Genomic DNA, 21,567 nt, shown 5'->3' with positions numbered 1-21,567 from the left:
ATAATTTAATATATATGAACTTGAAAGTTGATAGAATAGCTTTTAAATATAGGGGGACACGATTGCAAAAAGAAAAAAAAAACTTATTTTATTATAAAATTAAAAGTTCACGATAAATAATACAAAACTTATAATGTTTCTTCGACATAAATTTAAGATTTATAATTGAAAGTTAATATACATATATTTGCATAATAAATATTTTGTAATAAAAAGATGAAAAATTTGAACTCACGATATCTTAATTATAAGTAAGTGTTTTAACTTGAATTATATTCACGTTATCAGGGATAATAGAGATATGAATTACACTTGAATTATATTCACGTTATCAGAGATAATAGAGATATGAATTTTAAGTTGGTGACATATTTGACCTGAAATATTTTTTTTTTTTTAAGGAACATGAAATTAAAGTTGTGTGTATATATATATTATATATATATTTAATTCAGTAGTTTATTAGATATAATAAAAATGAGCGTAACTTAACGATAGTTGATATATATTGATAAGTATTTAATTCAATAATTTATTAGACATAATTAAAATGAACATAACTCAACCGTTGATATGATAAATATATCCGATGTGTTTCCGAAAAAGTTTATTAAACATGAGTAGCATTAAACACCACTAAAATTCTAATTTAACAATTAACTAATATTGTTTTTTATTTTAATTAATTTGAAGGTTTTAGGTTAAATTAGAAGCAGCGTAAACCAGTAGTCCCCGCCGGCGAGAAGCTGAAGCCTGAAGGTGAAGAAATGGCGCGAAAGGGAAAGAGAACAAACCCTAATAGCGACAGCGACGACGACGAAACCTTCTATTACCGATATCCCTCCGCCGCATCTTCTGCTCCGCCGCCGTCATCTTCACAGTCGTCTCAAGCACACTCACACTCTTCCATCAAGTCCGGCGGCGGCTCTGGAGGTTTGGTGCCTTCGAAATCGACTGTTTACGTTTCCAATGTTGACTATTCCCTCACCAATTCCGACCTCCATACTCTCTTCTCCACCTTCGGTAAGATCGCTCGCGTCACGGTGTTGAAAGACCGCCAGACCCGCAGATCTCGCGGCGTTGCTTTCATCCAGTTTATTTCGCAGGACGACGCGGTCAAGGCTTGTAAAGAGATGAACGGGAAGATTTTGAATGGCCGTGTTCTGAAGGCTGCTATAGCGACCGATAATGGCCGCGCCGCGGAGTTTATAAGGAAGAGGGTTTATAAGGATAAGAGTAGGTGCTACGAGTGCGGTGCGGTTGATGGGCATTTGTCTTATGAGTGCCCTAGAAACCAATTGGGGCCAAGGGAGCGACCAGAGCCGAAGCGGGGGAGGAGGGGTGGAGTCGGTGCAAGGCACGAGGAGGACTGGGGATCGGATGGTGGAGAAGGGTTCGAGGATGACAATTGGGCCTCGGTTGTGGATGGAGATGCGGACCAGAGACTGTTGACCGGCGGTGAGAACGTTGCAGAGAGGAAAAAAGGGAAGAAAGCGAGTTATTTCAGTGACGAGAGTGATGAAGATGAGTAACTTCCAGTCGTTCTCTCTTGAAAGAGTTCGCGAAGGTACGTGGTTTCCAACCATTGTATTGTTATTTTTTGAGCTCGAGTTTTGTATGATTATGGTGCATGATGTTTGGGAGTCATTGTTAGATGAAACTAAGCTTATAGACATCAAATTTAGGCTTCAGGCTTCCGGGTGCGATGGGTTAGAGTGAGTATACGTAGTTTACATTTTGCTTCGCAATAATGCCAGGAGCATTGAGGATAGAGATAACTGTTGTTAACAGTGTATTCCAATAGCAATAACCCGCCTTTTTTTAAGAGTTTAAGGATTTTTGTAGTGGTAATATAAAAGAGTATAGGTGCTATTGTGTTAACATATTAAATCCACCGAGCATGAGTTAGTTTGTGTATTCTTTACCACGGTGCCTATGTTTAATGCCGTTGATTTTTAAGGAAATGAATGGGACTCAGTTGGCCATCGGGATTACGGAACAAAACACCTGCAGAAATTTTACTGCAAATATCGTTTCCCTTGTGCTTAGACTTATTTGCAGGATCCAGACTTGATCAACGGTCCATGCTGCTTTGAGCAATTATTATTAGTTTTTTACGAAGAAACAGTACTGCTTATTAAGATTAGATGAAAAATAGAGGTGAGAAACCTCCATAGAAGCCAAGGGAATTGAGGCATAAACAATGAGATAGAATTAATTACAAAAGCATTCGGAGGGGAATGCAGATACACCGATTTGAAGTGAAGTAACAAAACTAGATTTGTAAAAAGAAAAGAAGCAAAATCTCCACTTTTATCAGTGTAGGTTATTACTCTTCCGATCAACAAGGCCGGCTCCAAGGTAAATTAACATGTTAAATTACTTGTCCCAAGAATCTATGGCAAATGAATAATGGAGGAAGTTCTGATTCTCCCCACGAGTTCGACACATAATGCACCAATCTAGGTATAATGGCATAAAAGGTAACATCCTTTATAATTGTCATTAGAATTCAGTTTTTCCCAAAGCAAGAGTCTACTTGAAAAAAAATTTCTCTTCCAGATCCCTTTGGTGATAACTAGTCTGATTAAGAAGAAAACTTGTCACAAGATATGCTATGAAAGGAGTTTGGAAGAAGAATTTCCATACGCTCGTTAGAAAACTTAGGGAGGGAGAACCTTCCAGCTTCCTCATCAGATCTAAAGATTACTATGGGAATTTAATTGTAATTTAATCACTTAGTTTAAACAAATCACATCCCCGCCAGCGAAATAGGGCTTCACATTCTCTGAGTATATAAAACTCGTCTCTGTGCATAACTTAATTCTAGATGGATAAGTGTATTTGGTCTGTTGATCCCTCAAATCTTTCCTTCTAATTCTTTCTTCATTCATCTTGTTTCTTTCGTGATAGGCTTCCTCTTCTCTCTTTCTCTCTCTGTCTTTCTTTCGTGATAATTTCAAAGAAAGTTGGGTTCTTCATATGGTTGGTTGCTTATGTAGTAGGGATTAACACCCCTGAATGGCTTGAATTTCTTCAGAGATCTTATTCCTTTGCTTTTACCCACAGTGTGTTTTATATATTGGCAAGCTTGAGTGTGATCATTATTTTACGGTGTCCCTTTTCTCTGCAGTGTCGTAATTTGTTTAGATGTATGAGATCTCCTGGGTAATCATAGGAGTCGCCTGTCGATGGAAGAGTTCTTTAGGCCTTCCCTCTTTCATGAGGAAGAAAAACTTCTCTGGTAGGCTTATCTCGTTGTCATTTTGAGGAGAATTAGTTGGAGAGGAATAGAAGGGTTTTTACAGGTGTAGAGGTCTTGGGGTGTAGTTTCGGTGGTTGCTTATGTTAGTGCATCCACTTGGTCTTGTTTCTAAGTTCTTTTGTAATATCCCTTTCTTTTTTTTCACAAAAAATCAGGCCTCTCAACTGTAACTTTATTTATTTATTTATTTTCTCTTTTTGGCTGATCCCCGTTGGTCTGGCCCTGTCTTTGCATTACCACTTACCATTTTCTTCCCTTCATTTTCTTAATGAAAGTCACCTTTTTTTGTTTAATTTTTTTAACAAAGCTTAGACTGATATTCAAATTCTGTTCAGTTCATACGGCTGCTTCAGCCATTTACTGCCTACCTCCGAATTAGGCTTTCTAGTCAATCCGCTCAGCTTCAGGGCAGCACCTTGGCTTTTCTGTTTTGGAGAATAGTTTTTCGTTTCTTTCTCAATCTTCTTCTCATTTAAAAGACACCTCTGATTTTAACGAAGAAGCTCGGTCATGGAGTTTTCCTTTTGTTGCCATAACAAACTCACGGAGAAAATATAGTTTTCTTATCCATTGAGCCACTTACCACCACTATTTCTTCTCTGGAAGCAGCCTGCCACCTTTATGGTATAAGCCCGATTTTACCTAAATTAAGGACTCCTTGTTTTTGTCAGGTCCTCAAAAAACTCTTTGTTTCACTGCTTCATTTTCTTTATAGGTTTCAATTCATGCGAAAATTGAAAAGCCAACTAATCATCATGATCAATAGTGATATACAGAAGGTATTCTAAGAGTTAGTATAGTCACAGAATTCTATATAAAGGCCGGACTCAGGATGTATCAAGAACGATATCCGGAAGGTATTCTTATAGTTAGCAGAAAAGTTATCATTCATGGCTGCACCTACGTAATCTATTTCGCACTTACAGTAGAGGACATAGGCTTTAATCTGATTGTTGGCCTCCACATGATCGGCTATGTTGTCCTTGCCCACAGAAAGAGGTTTCTTCTGTTGACTAATAGGCAAATTATCGATTTCACCCTTATCGGTAATAAAGTGTCTTGTTTACATAGCGGGACGACATTTGATCATGTAGATTGGGACTTCTTAGATGCTCTCTAGGAAAGGAAGGGTTAATATGAAAGCTTTTATTGTTGGATTGCATCTATTAGAAATTAATTCACCCACTCCCAAATTTGAACCTTTTCGAGCGTACATGAAACCATTGATTTTTTTTTTTTTCCTTTTCTACAACCTGCCTGCAGATTGCTCAGAAGGTTGCAGGACTTCATGTTAAGCTTAAGCGTAACAAGAGTATGTGAGGTGAGGTAGTATTAATGAATATATCCTGTGGAGGAAGTCACCAAATCAAGGCCCTTCATTGGCTGCCTTCAGCAACTATTCTTCTAGGACAGTGAATGGTGGAGAAGACAGAAAGCAAAACTAAGCAATGGAGGAATACTGCCTTTCTGTTAGAGGAAGCTTTATTTAAGGTTCCCTTCAAACAAGTTGGGTGTGGCCATGGAGAAAAAAAAAAGTTTAGTCTTTCTTTAGGAAGGAGGGAGGAGGCCATGTGATCGATTGGAGTGGGGAATTACTTGTTTAATGATATGGGTATTGGAAATTTAAAAAGGAAAAATGTGGGTTTATTTGGTTTTCTTGTTTTTCCTTTCTCCTAATACGTATTGCAAATGCAAAAAAATGTTTTTCTTTTTTCCTAATATGCATGGCAACTTTTAACTTCAACTTGATCGCCCTTCAGATTCCAATTTTATAGGTTTATAAATTATACCCTTTTTATTGATATAGTTTATGTCTCTCCCTTTTCTACTTTCTCAATTTGTAAAAGTATATATATTATTTGAAGTAGTTAATATAGTTCGTCAGTTAATTAATGGTGTGGTGTCGCTCTCCCAAAATAGAAGGTTATTAAAGGACGTCAAAAACTATACTCATTGTTGATGTATTAAAATGAGTAATAGAAAGAAAAAATGGAATGATGAAATCATAAATTCAACGATATATAACTATTATATATAAAACCGCCAAATAGTGGTGGATTCCTCTCCTTCCCTCTCATCGCCCCTTTTCTCCCATCTCTAAAATACTTTAATTAAAATTGATTTTCTTATTAACTTAAAAATAAATGTTTCATTTATCATTTAATCCTTAGTTTAGAAACACGAAGGGAAGACCCAAAAAAAAAAAAGGTGAAGATTAACAAAATTTGGTAAAAGTTCAAGACTTCTCGAATTGGTAAAAGTTTAATGATAATGATTAGAGCATAAAAAGTTGCATTTGGAGGTTAAAAAAATTTAAGAGTAAAATACAATTTGATAGAGAGGGGACTTCAATTCGGGAGTTTGCATTTTTCTGTTTTTCAAACTCAAAAACCAAAAGTATATTTTGACCTAAGCGGAAGAAACTTGTTCTATGAGATTAATGTACCCCAACAGGAGAAAATTTACGAATTTCCAAAGACTAGTAGTAATACTAAAATATATTTTCTTACTAAAACCTCATTGTAATCTTTATCAACCTGTTCAAGAAAACTCGTGAAATTCTTCCCCTTTAAAGTCAGAAGTACCCAAGTTTTTTTCCGAGATCACTCGACCACAAAGTGGGGTTGAAAAAAAAAGCAGATTACAGAACTAAAATGCGACATATTTAATCGAAGAACACCCAGTAAAAAACAGGACATCTTAACTTATATTTTGTGGATAGAACATTAAAAAAAATAAATCCGGCAGATAAAAAGAGAGATATCTACATACGTGGAATGACAAATGTACAGTTGATGTTGGCATCACATCAGAGCGAGCAAGTTTTCTGAATCGACTGATTCTTCATGGAGTTTGCCTTGAGTCCATCTCTTCAGCATCTCTAGTGCAGCCTTGGGCTGGTCCATGGGTACCATGTGACCCGCATCATGAACCTGTTATCACACATCCAATACAATAACATAACCACCATAAACGACCAAGAACTTGAAATCCACTACAACAGTGCAAATATGAGAGAGAGAGAGAGAGAAACCTTGAGAAAACTCAGTGGCCCATGTGTTTTAAGCAATCCTGCTTCTGAACCATCGACCAGAAAAGGCAAATCAGGAGAAGCCGTGAAGTTCTGCTTACCAGACCATTCCATTGCATTTACCCATCTCGAATTACCCATCCATATGCAATCATGCTCCAAACTTAGAAAAAAAATATGTACATGATGGGCATTGTGAAGTAAATGCTTAATTATTTATCCATAAATAAGATTTAATATCATGTCTGAATGTTACCTAGCCAATTGCCGATCAAATCATACTCTCCAGCATATACAAGCATCGTGATCCCATCCTCGAGTAGAGCGGGTATACCCAGTTCGGCATTCCTCATCCAGTCCACTAGCATGGCCCTATAGACCGAAGTACTGCATGAAACAAATTCTATGTCCCCAACTCCAAGGGCTTCCCTAACAGATTACTGGTTCAAGAATTTCTCCATATTTGAGAAGTCATAGCAAAGTCTCCCTTCACACTTTTTTCTGATATCATAACGCTGAACAAGAGTGGAAAAGTTAATTGTTTGTCGGCAGTATAAAACTATTCGGTTTCTACAGAAACTTTTTATCCACACATGAAACATTCCCATTTTCAATTAATAAACTGTAGAAATAAGGTTACTCTGATTTTATTATTGTCATGAAGGCCATTCAGATTAGGTAGAAGATACATGATAGATGTGATTCAAAAAATATCCTGGAAATTGCAAATTATTCGTCTTGTAAATTATCTAAAACAATTATTCCGTAGAGATTAATCAACCAAGGTCATAAGAAGTAACACTAATTTAAAACTCTGATGCTGTGATCAGAAAGAAAAGCGGTACTCTTACATTCATATCACCAGCATGGAACATAATGCTGGTAAATATGGCGTTGCAAACATAATAAGAAGTCAAGCAAGATAGTGTGCCATCAGTACCTGGAGAAGTAAGGCATATTAAAAAAATATATCAGAAGAAGCCATTACAAGCTAGAGGAAAGAGAGAGAGGTTCCGCAGAAATATCACAGGCCAAGCTAAAAAATACCGACCACAGATATTGATTGCCAGTTCGCAGGGTGGAACCAACAAGTTAATACGGTGATATTGAGCCTTAGAAATTATGCCCATGTCCAATGCATAATCTGGGTAAGTTCTATATTGGATTGCAGGATCCCCTGACCAAAACATTTATTGATAGATCAAGTCAGAAGAAGAATATTTTGTACATACTGCTCTAACTACAAGACACATTAAACATAGTTTAAGGTTTATATGAGTTCCTTCTTTGGCTTTGTTTCCTTGATGAATCCGGGCAGCCAAAGCAGGAATATAATGCCCAGCATAAGACTCTCCAGTTATGAGGAAGTCATTCTCCACAAAGTCAGGGTGTTCGCCAAAGAACGCCTGATTACAAAAAAGCCGGAGGTCCCATCATCGAGAGTCTTTAATATTTGTCACAAGAATTTTGAGCTCTCCACATTCACCCACAGTTAGTCAAACAAACAATCGAGCTTGTCCCAAATGTTGAATCAATGATGATAACATTTTTTTTTTTTTTGAATAATCAATGATGATGACAACTAAGAAAGTACTTTCTCCAAAATCAACGAGTAATACCACTAACTTAACAAAGTGAAATGAAGGGAGAATACCTGTAAGAAGTCATACAGGTCATTACTAACACCTTTTTCATCGTGACGAAATATCATTTGGTCAACATACAGAAGATTTGATGCCTGCATCAAGGGAAATAAAAATTGTAACATCTCCTCTTGCAGTCAAGTGAAAGTTTGTATAGACACGTTGGCCCAATATAAGTTGAAGATAATTAACAGTTGTATAACTGCTCGGCTAGCTAGATCCTAACCTTAAAAAAAGATCTAATATAACCAAATCGAGAACCAAAAAAGAAAAGAAAAAAAATTGAATAAAGCAGCAAACAAATATACCTTATCCCAACCATATTTATTCCAAACGAGTGACAAATTATCAGCAATTTTAAAAGGCCCATTTTCATAAAACAAAGCCAATTCACTGCTGCATCCTGGGCCTCCAGATAACCAGATAACAACAGGATCTGCCTTGCTGTTGCGAGATTCAAAGAAAAAGTAGAACATCCTACACAAAAATTGAACAATCAAAATGCTGAGCGGCGCAATAATAGATGATGTAATTTGGATAGCTTCAACAAACCATTTCGTTTATGCTCACACAAATGTATGGCCAATAGCAGAAAAAATCAATTACTGTTTCAATAAATTGAAATTAAAACAACGAATTGCGATTAAAACATATATTATAATTAGTACCATGCTAAAAAAAGTATTAGCAATAAACATCCATAATCCACACTTCCAGAACATCACATTCAGCTGGTAAACTGTAGTCACGCCAACTATTAACAATAATCCTTGAAGATACCGAGTATGATGTGATGAGAAAATCCACCAGACCACCACGAAAAATTCAACCTGCAGGATTATTGAAGTATGCAAAAAATTACGCCAGTGTATCCTGTAAATCACCGAAACGCTAGGGTTACAAAAGCCTCACCTGGCACCACGAGAATGCTCGATCCTGTAGTATCCTGCGTGGTGGCCGAAGTCTTCCACAGAAACCTCAGAATCGTCAAGGAATGGGAATCTCAACCGCTTCTCCACGATTCTCCTCGGTCCGAGGGCGATCATGGAGGAATTTTTGAGATTTGCATGGACGATATTGGCATCAGTAGCAGGAAACAGATTGAACTGTCTGATCAGGTGCTCCGCCTGGACGGAAGGAAAATCGGAATCGACGATTCGAGGCAAAGACGAAGCCGGAGAAAGAATCAGAAGGAGGAGCAAAGTAGAAACAGAGGCAAGGCTGAAGCCGTTCACAGCTTGTTCAGTGTGATACGAAAATGGAAGAGTTGCTCAGAAGGATGAGCAGAGCACTGAACAATGGAGGGGAAATGATGGAGAGTATTTCAGTTGTATCTTTTTGCCGTACGTAATGCAGATCTCAGCCGTCCATTTGCTGGGCCCATTTCTGATTCTGTGGGACCGTTATGCGTGAACGGTCCAGATCAGGTCTTTTAACAACTCCTTGTTTCACTGTCCTTGCCTACAGAAACAGGTTTCTTCTCTTGAATAATACCCAAATTATTTATTTCGTTCTTATTGGCAATAAAAGTGATTAGTGAAAAAATAAAAAAAGGGTATTGTTTTCATAAAGGGATTACATTTGATCATGTATGTTGGACTTTTCATGATCGCGATCTGCGTAAGATTTAATATGTTAGGCGTTTTTTTTTTTTGGCAACTACATGTAGTGAGTGCACTATTACGCGACGGAGATTGTAACTTTTTATGAATTTCTGAATTCTCACTTCACGATGGAATTTTGATTATTTATTTTTTTAAGGATCGACGAATCAAAAGATGCTTTTGTTCCAATTTTGCTTTTCTTTTTTCTTTAAATTAAATTGATTAAATTTCTTGTAGTATCAATGATACAAGTTGGATCCTGTCTTTTATGCGATCGATTTATTAGAAATTGTTTCACACACTTTCAATTCCAATCTTTTTGGAGTGAACATGAGACATCATCAAATTTTTTATTTTTTATTTTTACAATTTTTTCTCTTCTCAAGTTCTACAACACTTGAGATACGATGGAAATTTAAACTTTTGATAAACTTTTCATCTCTTAGTCAAAGGTATATATTTTGACATCCGGTTTTTGTGTAGGATCCTTTTTGTTATATTTCATACATCAAAAAGTGTTTTTGTACTTAAAAGGAAAAGTTGAAACTACTCTGTTCCTATTTTCATTCTTGAAAGAAAGGGATAGTGAAATGTTTTTGCATTGGCAAGTGTTAAATAAACTCTGAAGCAGGGTTGGGAAATATTGGACGACATGCTTGGGGATCTTGGAATGGAATAATATCGAGATTTTTTTTCTTTTTATAACATCTTTTTTTAGTACAACGTGTGAAGGTGAGATATCGAATTTACAACTTGTTGATTGTAGATCTATGACCTGAACTATGTTCATTTTGACTTTACAACATCATGATACGGTGTCATTGTACCATGACTATTAATACATAAAATAAATCAAAATGGTATTAACGAAATAAATTGGTAGGACACATCCTAAACTTTGTAATTATTCATTCTCTTACGACCTCAATCAATTTTTTTTCCTTTTCTTAAGAACCTAATTTTTTTTTCCTTTTCTTAAAAAACCTCACCAATTTCAGGCATATATACCTTAATAATTATTACATCACAACTTTTACCATTTATTTCTCATTAGTAATAAGACTCATTATTTTTTAATTAATTATTTTACATTTTTATTATTTATACTACTAATAGTTTTTCTTCTGAGAAAATTTTATACAGTTTTTATTAGTTAATTTTATTATAAAATATTACAAAATATTAATTAATTTGTTCAAATAATTAATTTTGCTTTGTCATTATCTATTAATATCAATACGTTTTTTAATGGAATTCATTATTATTATAACTATGAAGTTTAATAATATTTGATATTAAATCGTGGTTGTTCTAATAAAAAATTATTTTAGTTGTTGTAATTTTATTTTAATTATTTATTATGTATTAATATTAGATAAATTGTTATAAAAAAACATTTATTATCAACGAAATAAATAAATAATTGACAAGATAAGCACAATAATATATTTGTAATTAACTAAAAATTAGATTAGTATATTAGTAATTATTATATATCTTATTTCCTATTATGATTCCAGATAAATTTAGTATTAAAAAAAATTACAGTAAACAACATCAAAGTAACATTCTCATCCCAGTGGATATCATTGCGAAAAATTTTCATTCCTTTCCATTCTGATTTCTTGTAAGTAAATAAGGGCCTAACTTTTTGTGAAGTTAGAGATTTCAATCTGTATCATACTCCATTGGTTGAAGTACTAAAAAAAAAAAGGAACGGAATGAGGGAGAAGAGCTGGATAATAAAAGATTGTTCAATAAGAATGGTGGGAACTACAAAGAAATTAATCTCCTTTTCTTGATGGAAAAAAATGATTGAATGAAGTTGACACACTACACTGGCTTCTAATTTGAATGCAGATTTGAAAATTCTCTTAACATAGATTCGAGATACTTTTTAGCTTAAGGAAAAAAAAACCTACGATTTCCCCGTGGCCAAATTTACGACTTCTCTATTGAATCAATTGAATAAAGAGCAAAAGAGCAGGAGAAAATTTACGTATATCTACAAACTAATAATATGATAGAATGCATTTTTTTCTTACTAGAACGTTTTTATCAAATCCGTTCAAGTCGACCTGAGGATAGCTCAATTGGTTAAAGCACCTATTTATGATCAAAAAGTAGTTCGAATCCACCCCACATGTTATACTACCGAAAAAGATCATTCAAGAAAACTCATGAAAGTCATTCAAGAAAACTCATGAAAGTCTTCCAGACTGAAGTAAAAAGTACTTGAGTTTTTTTCGCCTGAGACCAATTGACAACAAAGTTGGGGTAGAAAAACAAAAGATTATAAAACTAAAATGCGATATATTAAATCGAAGAACACCCAGTGAAAAACAGGGCATCTTAACTTAAAATTTATGGATAAAACATTAAAAATAGATCCGGCAGATTAAAAGATATCTACATACTTGTAATGACAAATGTCCAGTTATGTTGCCTGCCATCATCACATCTGAGCGAGCAAGGTTTCTGAATCAACTGACTCTTCATGGAGTTTGCCTTGAGTCCATCTCTTCAGCATCTCTAGTGCAGCCTTGGGCTGGTCCATGGGGACCATGTGACCCGCATCATGAACCTGTTATCACACATCCAATACAATAACATAACCACCAGAAACGACCAAGAACTTGAAATCCACTACAACAGTGCAAATATGAGAGAGAGAGAGAGAAACCTTGAGAAAACTGAGTGGCCCATGTGTTTTAAGCAATCCTGCTTCTGAACCATCAACCAGGAAAGGGACATCAGGGGAAGCCGTGAAGTTCTGCTTACCAGACCATTCCATTGCATTTACCCATCTTGAATTACCTATCCATATATAATCATGCTCCAAAATTAGAAAAAAAATATGTACATGATGGGCATTGTGAAGTGAATGCTTAATTATTTATCCATTAATAAGATTTAATATCATGTCTGAATGTTACCTAGCCAATTGCAGATCAAATCATACTCTCCTGCATATACAAGCATCGTGATCCCATCCTCGAGTAGAGTGGGTATACCCAGTTCGGCATTCCTCATCCAGTCCACTAGCATGGCCCTATAGACCGAAGTACTGCATGAAACAAATTCTATGTCCCCAACTCCAAGGGCTTCCCTAACAGATTGCTGGTTCAAGAATTTCTCCATATTTGAGAAGTCATAGCAAAGTCTCCCTTCACACTTTTTTCTGATATCATAATGCTGAACAAGAGTGGAAAAGTTAATTGCTTGTAGTCAGTAAAAATCTATTTGGTTTCTACAGAAAATTTTTATCTACGCATGCAACATTCCCATTTTCAATCAATAAACTGTAGAAATAAGGTTACTCTGATTTTATTAATTGTCATGAAGGCCATTCAGATTAGGTAGAAGAGACATGATAGATGTGATTCAAAAAATATCCTGGAAATTGCAAATTATTCGTCTTGTAAATTATCTAAAACAATTATTCCGTAGAGATTAATCAACCAAGGTCATAAGAAGTAACACTAATTTAAAACTCTGATGCTGTGATCAGAAAGAAAAGCGGTACTCTTACATTCATATCACCAGCATGGAACATAATGCTGGTAAATATGGCGTTGCAAACATAATAAGAAGTCAAGCAAGATAGTGTGCCATCAGTACCTGGAGAAGTAAGGCATATTAAAAAAATATATCAGAAGAAGCCATTACAAGCTAGAGGAAAGAGAGAGAGGTTCCGCAGAAATATCACAGGCCAAGCTAAAAAATACCGACCACAGATATTGATTGCCAGTTCGCAGGGTGGAACCAACAAGTTAATACGGTGATATTGAGCCTTAGAAATTATGCCCATGTCCAATGCATAATCTGGGTAAGTTCTATATTGGATTGCAGGATCCCCTGACCAAAACATTTATTGATAGATCAAGTCAGAAGAAGAATATTTTGTACATACTGCTCTAACTACAAGACACATTAAACATAGTTTAAGGTTTATATGAGTTCCTTCTTTGGCTTTGTTTCCTTGATGAATCCGGGCAGCCAAAGCAGGAATATAATGCCCAGCATAAGACTCTCCAGTTATGAGGAAGTCATTCTCCACAAAGTCAGGGTGTTCGCCAAAGAACGCCTGATTACAAAAAAGCCGGAGGTCCCATCATCGAGAGTCTTTAATATTTGTCACAAGAATTTTGAGCTCTCCACATTCACCCACAGTTAGTCAAACAAACAATCGAGCTTGTCCCAAATGTTGAATCAATGATGATAACATTTTTTTTTTTTTGAATAATCAATGATGATGACAACTAAGAAAGTACTTTCTCCAAAATCAACGAGTAATACCACTAACTTAACAAAGTGAAATGAAGGGAGAATACCTGTAAGAAGTCATACAGGTCATTACTAACACCTTTTTCATCGTGACGAAATATCATTTGGTCAACATACAGAAGATTTGATGCCTGCATCAAGGGAAATAAAAATTGTAACATCTCCTCTTGCAGTCAAGTGAAAGTTTGTATAGACACGTTGGCCCAATATAAGTTGAAGATAATTAACAGTTGTATAACTGCTCGGCTAGCTAGATCCTAACCTTAAAAAAAGATCTAATATAACCAAATCGAGAACCAAAAAAGAAAAGAAAAAAAATTGAATAAAGCAGCAAACAAATATACCTTATCCCAACCATATTTATTCCAAACGAGTGACAAATTATCAGCAATTTTAAAAGGCCCATTTTCATAAAACAAAGCCAATTCACTGCTGCATCCTGGGCCTCCAGATAACCAGATAACAACAGGATCTGCCTTGCTGTTGCGAGATTCAAAGAAAAAGTAGAACATCCTACACAAAAATTGAACAATCAAAATGCTGAGCGGCGCAATAATAGATGATGTAATTTGGATAGCTTCAACAAACCATTTCGTTTATGCTCACACAAATGTATGGCCAATAGCAGAAAAAATCAATTACTGTTTCAATAAATTGAAATTAAAACAACGAATTGCGATTAAAACATATATTATAATTAGTACCATGCTAAAAAAAGTATTAGCAATAAACATCCATAATCCACACTTCCAGAACATCACATTCAGCTGGTAAACTGTAGTCACGCCAACTATTAACAATAATCCTTGAAGATACCGAGTATGATGTGATGAGAAAATCCACCAGACCACCACGAAAAATTCAACCTGCAGGATTATTGAAGTATGCAAAAAATTACGCCAGTGTATCCTGTAAATCACCGAAACGCTAGGGTTACAAAAGCCTCACCTGGCACCACGAGAATGCTCGATCCTGTAGTATCCTGCGTGGTGGCCGAAGTCTTCCACAGAAACCTCAGAATCGTCAAGGAATGGGAATCTCAACCGCTTCTCCACGATTCTCCTCGGTCCGAGGGCGATCATGGAGGAATTTTTGAGATTTGCATGGACGATATTGGCATCAGTAGCAGGAAACAGATTGAACTGTCTGATCAGGTGCTCCGCCTGGACGGAAGGAAAATCGGAATCGACGATTCGAGGCAAAGACGAAGCCGGAGAAAGAATCAGAAGGAGGAGCAAAGTAGAAACAGAGGCAAGGCTGAAGCCGTTCACAGCTTGTTCAGTGTGATACGAAAATGGAAGAGTTGCTCAGAAGGATGAGCAGAGCACTGAACAATGGAGGGGAAATGATGGAGAGTATTTCAGTTGTATCTTTTTGCCGTACGTAATGCAGATCTCAGCCGTCCATTTGCTGGGCCCATTTCTGATTCTGTGGGACCGTTATGCGTGAACGGTCCAGATCAGGTCTTTTAACAACTCCTTGTTTCACTGTCCTTGCCTACAGAAACAGGTTTCTTCTCTTGAATAATACCCAAATTATTTATTTCGTTCTTATTGGCAATAAAAGTGATTAGTGAAAAAATAAAAAAGGGTATTGTTTTCATAAAGGGATTACATTTGATCATGTATGTTGGACTTTTCATGATCGCGATCTGCGTAAGATTTAATATGTTAGGCGTTTTTTTTTTTTGGCAACTACATGTAGTGAGTGCACTATTACGCGACGGAGATTGTAACTTTTTATGAATTTCTGAATTCTCACTTCACGATGGAATTTTGATTATTTATTTTTTTAAGGATCGACGAATCAAAAGATGCTTTTGTTCCAATTTTGCTTTTCTTTTTTCTTTAAATTAAATTGATTAAATTTCTTGTAGTATCAATGATACAAGTTGGATCCTGTCTTTTATGCGATCGATTTATTAGAAATTGTTTCACACACTTTCAATTCCAATCTTTTTGGAGTGAACATGAGACATCATCAAATTTTTTATTTTTTATTTTTACAATTTTTTCTCTTCTCAAGTTCTACAACACTTGAGATACGATGGAAATTTAAACTTTTGATAAACTTTTCATCTCTTAGTCAAAGGTATATATTTTGACATCCGGTTTTTGTGTAGGATCCTTTTTGTTATATTTCATACATCAAAAAGTGTTTTTGTACTTAAAAGGAAAAGTTGAAACTACTCTGTTCCTATTTTCATTCTTGAAAGAAAGGGATAGTGAAATGTTTTTGCATTGGCAAGTGTTAAATAAACTCTGAAGCAGGGTTGGGAAATATTGGACGACATGCTTGGGGATCTTGGAATGGAATAATATCGAGATTTTTTTTCTTTTTATAACATCTTTTTTTAGTACAACGTGTGAAGGTGAGATATCGAATTTACAACTTGTTGATTGTAGATCTATGACCTGAACTATGTTCATTTTGACTTTACAACATCATGATACGGTGTCATTGTACCATGACTATTAATACATAAAATAAATCAAAATGGTATTAACGAAATAAATTGGTAGGACACATCCTAAACTTTGTAATTATTCATTCTCTTACGACCTCAATCAATTTTTTTTCCTTTTCTTAAGAACCTAATTTTTTTTTCCTTTTCTTAAAAAACCTCACCAATTTCAGGCATATATACCTTAATAATTATTACATCACAACTTTTACCATTTATTTCTCATTAGTAATAAGACTCATTATTTTTTAATTAATTATTTTACATTTTTATTATTTATACTACTAATAGTTTTTCTTCTGAGAAAATTTTATACAGTTTTTATTAGTTAATTTTATTATAAAATATTACAAAATATTAATTAATTTGTTCAAATAATTAATTTTGCTTTGTCATTATCTATTAATATCAATACGTTTTTTAATGGAATTCATTATTATTATAACTATGAAGTTTAATAATATTTGATATTAAATCGTGGTTGTTCTAATAAAAAATTATTTTAGTTGTTGTAATTTTATTTTAATTATTTATTATGTATTAATATTAGATAAATTGTTATAAAAAAACATTTATTATCAACGAAATAAATAAATAATTGACAAGATAAGCACAATAATATATTTGTAATTAACTAAAAATTAGATTAGTATATTAGTAATTATTATATATCTTATTTCCTATTATGATTCCAGATAAATTTAGTATTAAAAAAAATTACAGTAAACAACATCAAAGTAACATTCTCATCCCAGTGGATATCATTGCGAAAAATTTTCATTCCTTTCCATTCTGATTTCTTGTAAGTAAATAAGGGCCTAACTTTTTGTGAAGTTAGAGATTTCAATCTGTATCATACTCCATTGGTTGAAGTACTAAAAAAAAAAAGGAACGGAATGAGGGAGAAGAGCTGGATAATAAAAGATTGTTCAATAAGAATGGTGGGAACTACAAAGAAATTAATCTCCTTTTCTTGATGGAAAAAAATGATTGAATGAAGTTGACACACTACACTGGCTTCTAATTTGAATGCAGATTTGAAAATTCTCTTAACATAGATTCGAGATACTTTTTAGCTTAAGGAAAAAAAAACCTACGATTTCCCCGTGGCCAAATTTACGACTTCTCTATTGAATCAATTGAATAAAGAGCAAAAGAGCAGGAGAAAATTTACGTATATCTACAAACTAATAATATGATAGAATGCATTTTTTTCTTACTAGAACGTTTTTATCAAATCCGTTCAAGTCGACCTGAGGATAGCTCAATTGGTTAAAGCACCTATTTATGATCAAAAAGTAGTTCGAATCCACCCCACATGTTATACTACCGAAAAAGATCATTCAAGAAAACTCATGAAAGTCATTCAAGAAAACTCATGAAAGTCTTCCAGACTGAAGTAAAAAGTACTTGAGTTTTTTTCGCCTGAGACCAATTGACAACAAAGTTGGGGTAGAAAAACAAAAGATTATAAAACTAAAATGCGATATATTAAATCGAAGAACACCCAGTGAAAAACAGGGCATCTTAACTTAAAATTTATGGATAAAACATTAAAAATAGATCCGGCAGATTAAAAGATATCTACATACTTGTAATGACAAATGTCCAGTTATGTTGCCTGCCATCATCACATCTGAGCGAGCAAGGTTTCTGAATCAACTGACTCTTCATGGAGTTTGCCTTGAGTCCATCTCTTCAGCATCTCTAGTGCAGCCTTGGGCTGGTCCATGGGGACCATGTGACCCGCATCATGAACCTGTTATCACACATCCAATACAATAACATAACCACCAGAAACGACCAAGAACTTGAAATCCACTACAACAGTGCAAATATGAGAGAGAGAGAGAGAAACCTTGAGAAAACTGAGTGGCCCATGTGTTTTAAGCAATCCTGCTTCTGAACCATCAACCAGGAAAGGGACATCAGGGGAAGCCGTGAAGTTCTGCTTACCAGACCATTCCATTGCATTTACCCATCTTGAATTACCTATCCATATATAATCATGCTCCAAAATTAGAAAAAAAATATGTACATGATGGGCATTGTGAAGTGAATGCTTAATTATTTATCCATTAATAAGATTTAATATCATGTCTGAATGTTACCTAGCCAATTGCAGATCAAATCATACTCTCCTGCATATACAAGCATCGTGATCCCATCCTCGAGTAGAGTGGGTATACCCAGTTCGGCATTCCTCATCCAGTCCACTAGCATGGCCCTATAGACCGAAGTACTGCATGAAACAAATTCTATGTCCCCAACTCCAAGGGCTTCCCTAACAGATTGCTGGTTCAAGAATTTCTCCATATTTGAGAAGTCATAGCAAAGTCTCCCTTCACACTTTTTTCTGATATCATAATGCTGAACAAGAGTGGAAAAGTTAATTGCTTGTAGTCAGTAAAAATCTATTTGGTTTCTACAGAAAATTTTTATCTACGCATGCAACATTCCCATTTTCAATCAATAAACTGTAGAAATAAGGTTACTCTGATTTTATTAATTGTCATGAAGGCCATTCAGATTAGGTAGAAGAGACATGATAGATGTGATTCAAAAAATATCCTGGAAATTGCAAATTATTCGTCTTGTAAATTATCTAAAACAATTATTCCGTAGAGATTAATCAACCAAGGTCATAAGAAGTAACACTAATTTAAAACTCTGATGCTGTGATCAGAAAGAAAAGCGGTACTCTTACATTCATATCACCAGCATGGAACATAATGCTGGTAAATATGGCGTTGCAAACATAATAAGAAGTCAAGCAAGATAGTGTGCCATCAGTACCTGGAGAAGTAAGGCATATTAAAAAAATATATCAGAAGAAGCCATTACAAGCTAGAGGAAAGAGAGAGAGGTTCCGCAGAAATATCACAGGCCAAGCTAAAAAATACCGACCACAGATATTGATTGCCAGTTCGCAGGGTGGAACCAACAAGTTAATACGGTGATATTGAGCCTTAGAAATTATGCCCATGTCCAATGCATAATCTGGGTAAGTTCTATATTGGATTGCAGGATCAGTAAGACCATTTCCAATAGCAAATCCCTGACCAAAAAATTTATAGATAGATCACGTCAGAAGAAGAATATTTTGTACATTACTGCTCTAACTACAAGACACATTAAACATACTTTAAGGTTTATATGAGTTCCTTCTTTGGCTTTGTTTCCTTGATGAATCCGGGCAGCCAAAGCAGGAATATAATGCCCAGCATAAGACTCTCCAGTTATGAAGAAGTCATTCTCCACAAAGTCAGGGTGTTCGCCAAAGAACGCCTGATTACAAAAAATCCGGATGTCCCATCATTGAGAGTCTTTAATATTTGTCACAAGAATTTTGAGCTCTTCACATTCACCCACAGTTAGTCAAACAAACAATCGAGCTTGTCCCAAATGTTGAATCAATGATGATAACAATTAAAAAAATACTTTTCTCCAAAATCAATGAGTAATACCAGTAACTTAACAAAGAGAAATGAAGGAAAAATACCTGTAAGAAGTCGTACAGGTCATTACTAACACCATTTTCATCATGACGAATATCATGTCTATCAGAACTATAGCTAAAACCAGTACCAATTGGTTGGTCAACATACAGAAGATTTGATGCCTGCAGCAAGGGAAATAAAAATTGTAACATATCCTCCTCTTGCAGCCATGTGAACGTTTGTATGGACATGTTGGCCCATATGAGTTGAAGATAATAAACAGTTGCCTAACTGCTCGGCTAATATAATATAACCAAATAGAGAACCAAAAAATTAAAAAAAAAATTAAATAAAGTAGCAAACAGATATACCTTATCCCAACCATATTTATTCCAAGCAAGTGACAAGTTATCAGTAACTTTAAAAGGCCCATTTTCATAAAACAAAGCCAATTCACTGCTGCATCCTGGGCCTCCAGTTAACCAGATAACAACGGGATCTGCTTTGCTGTTGCGGGACTCAAAGAAAAAGTAGAACATCCTACACAAAAATTGAACAATTAAAACGCTGAGCACAACCCACACACATTATAACAGAACAGAGCAATAATAGATAATGGAATTTGGATAGCTTCAACAAACTATTTTGTTTATGTTCACACAAATGTTTGCCAATAGCAGAAAAAACCAACTACCATTTCAATAAATTGTAATTAAAACAAAGAATTGTGATTAAAACATAGATTATAATTAGTAACATGCTGAAAAAAGTATTCGCAATAACATCCACGATCCACACTCCTATAAACATCACATTCAGCTGGTAAACTGTAAAGGAAAGTCAACATATTCTTCACCGAATCGGACATAAATGCTCAGGCGAACAAACTAGTTATACCAAATAGTCACACCAACCATTAACAATAATTCTTCAAGATACCGGGTATGATGTGATGAGACAATCCACCACACACACACAAAAACATGCAGGACTGAAGTGAAACGCTAGGGTTACGAAAGCCTCACCTCGCACCACGAGAATGCTCGATCTTGTAGTATCCAGCATGGTGGCCCAGGTCTTCTACAGAAACCTCAGAATCATCAAGGAATGGGAATCTCAAACGCTTCTCCACGATTCTCTTCGACCCGAGGGCGACCATGGAGGAATTCTCGAGATTTCCATGGACGATATTGGCATCACTTTTAGGAAACAAATTGAACTCTCTGATCAGGTCCTCGGCCTGGATGGAAGGAAAACCGGAGCGCGGAACACGCCGATCATCAACTATTCCAGCCAAAGACGAAGCCGAATAAAGAATCAGAATGAGGAACAAAGTACAAACACAGCTCGATCCGTTCATTGCTTGTTCCCTGTGATACAAAAATCGAAGAGTTGCTCAGAAAGATCAAAGATGAGTACTGAACAATGGCAGGAGGAACCGATTTTCAGAACGAAGATACAGAGAGCAGCATCGTTTGTTTGTGTGGAGGGGAAATGATCGAGAGTATTTCGCTTGTATCTCTTCGCCGTACGTAACGCAGATCTTAGCCGTCTATTTACTAGGACCATTTATGATTCAGTGGGACCGTTGTGCGTGAACGGTCCAGATTGACGTACATCGCACGCAATTTTAGTTTTGATTACTTATACATACAGAATTCAAGACTCAACTCCAACATAATTAGTAATTACTATGATATAGCTGATTCTTTTAATTCTTTTGGTATAAGTATAAGGTGTGGATTGAACTAAAAAGGTACCTTTTAAATTATATTTAGGTGGTAGTTGACCTTTTCAAGTATAATTTATATATAAGCTATATTCAGGTTGGCA

General features: G+C 35.3%; 3 protein-coding genes and 1 pseudogene across 4 annotated transcripts; 1 reads left to right on the top strand and 3 right to left on the bottom strand.

The window, feature by feature from the left end:
• Positions 1-664: 664 nt before the first annotated feature.
• On the top strand, positions 665-5,009 carry U11/U12-31K (RNA recognition motif and CCHC-type zinc finger domains containing protein). Its single transcript, XM_022278668.2, has 2 exons — positions 665-1,567; positions 4,529-5,009. Exon 1 carries the CDS (start codon positions 768-770, stop codon positions 1,530-1,532), a length of 765 nt encoding a protein of 254 aa, XP_022134360.1. The 5' UTR covers positions 665-767; the 3' UTR covers positions 1,533-1,567; positions 4,529-5,009.
• Positions 5,010-5,906: 897 nt separating this feature from the next.
• LOC111006108 (serine carboxypeptidase-like) lies at positions 5,907-9,323 on the bottom strand (annotated as a pseudogene). Its single transcript, XR_015790318.1, has 10 exons — positions 9,287-9,323; positions 8,852-9,209; positions 8,248-8,416; positions 7,951-8,034; positions 7,555-7,702; positions 7,348-7,473; positions 7,148-7,236; positions 6,567-6,811; positions 6,300-6,447; positions 5,907-6,198 (listed from the first exon to the last, which is right to left on the bottom strand). The product of XR_015790318.1 is annotated as a serine carboxypeptidase-like (transcript).
• Positions 9,324-11,763: 2,440 nt separating this feature from the next.
• On the bottom strand, positions 11,764-15,133 carry LOC148212061 (serine carboxypeptidase-like). The gene is made up of 9 exons (XM_088122379.1): positions 14,779-15,133; positions 14,175-14,343; positions 13,878-13,961; positions 13,483-13,630; positions 13,276-13,401; positions 13,076-13,164; positions 12,480-12,738; positions 12,227-12,360; positions 11,764-12,127 (listed from the first exon to the last, which is right to left on the bottom strand). The coding sequence occupies exons 1-9, from the start codon at positions 14,910-14,912 to the stop codon at positions 11,999-12,001; spliced, it is 1,272 nt and encodes a 423-aa protein (XP_087978505.1). The 5' UTR covers positions 14,913-15,133; the 3' UTR covers positions 11,764-11,998.
• A 2,556-nt stretch (positions 15,134-17,689) lies between these two features.
• Positions 17,690-21,234, bottom strand: LOC111006031 (serine carboxypeptidase-like). Its single transcript, XM_022277768.2, has 9 exons — positions 20,760-21,234; positions 20,106-20,274; positions 19,797-19,916; positions 19,439-19,582; positions 19,202-19,352; positions 19,002-19,090; positions 18,406-18,664; positions 18,153-18,286; positions 17,690-18,053 (listed from the first exon to the last, which is right to left on the bottom strand). The coding sequence occupies exons 1-9, from the start codon at positions 21,092-21,094 to the stop codon at positions 17,925-17,927; spliced, it is 1,530 nt and encodes a 509-aa protein (XP_022133460.1). The 5' UTR covers positions 21,095-21,234; the 3' UTR covers positions 17,690-17,924.
• Positions 21,235-21,567: the final 333 nt, after the last annotated feature.

Source organism: Momordica charantia (assembly GCF_013281855.1).
Source record: "Momordica charantia cultivar OHB3-1 chromosome 4 unlocalized genomic scaffold, Mcharantia_2.0 BLBB01000004.1, whole genome shotgun sequence".
Lineage (NCBI taxonomy): Eukaryota > Viridiplantae > Streptophyta > Magnoliopsida > Cucurbitales > Cucurbitaceae > Momordica > Momordica charantia.
This window is presented reverse-complemented; position numbering and strand designations above follow the sequence as displayed.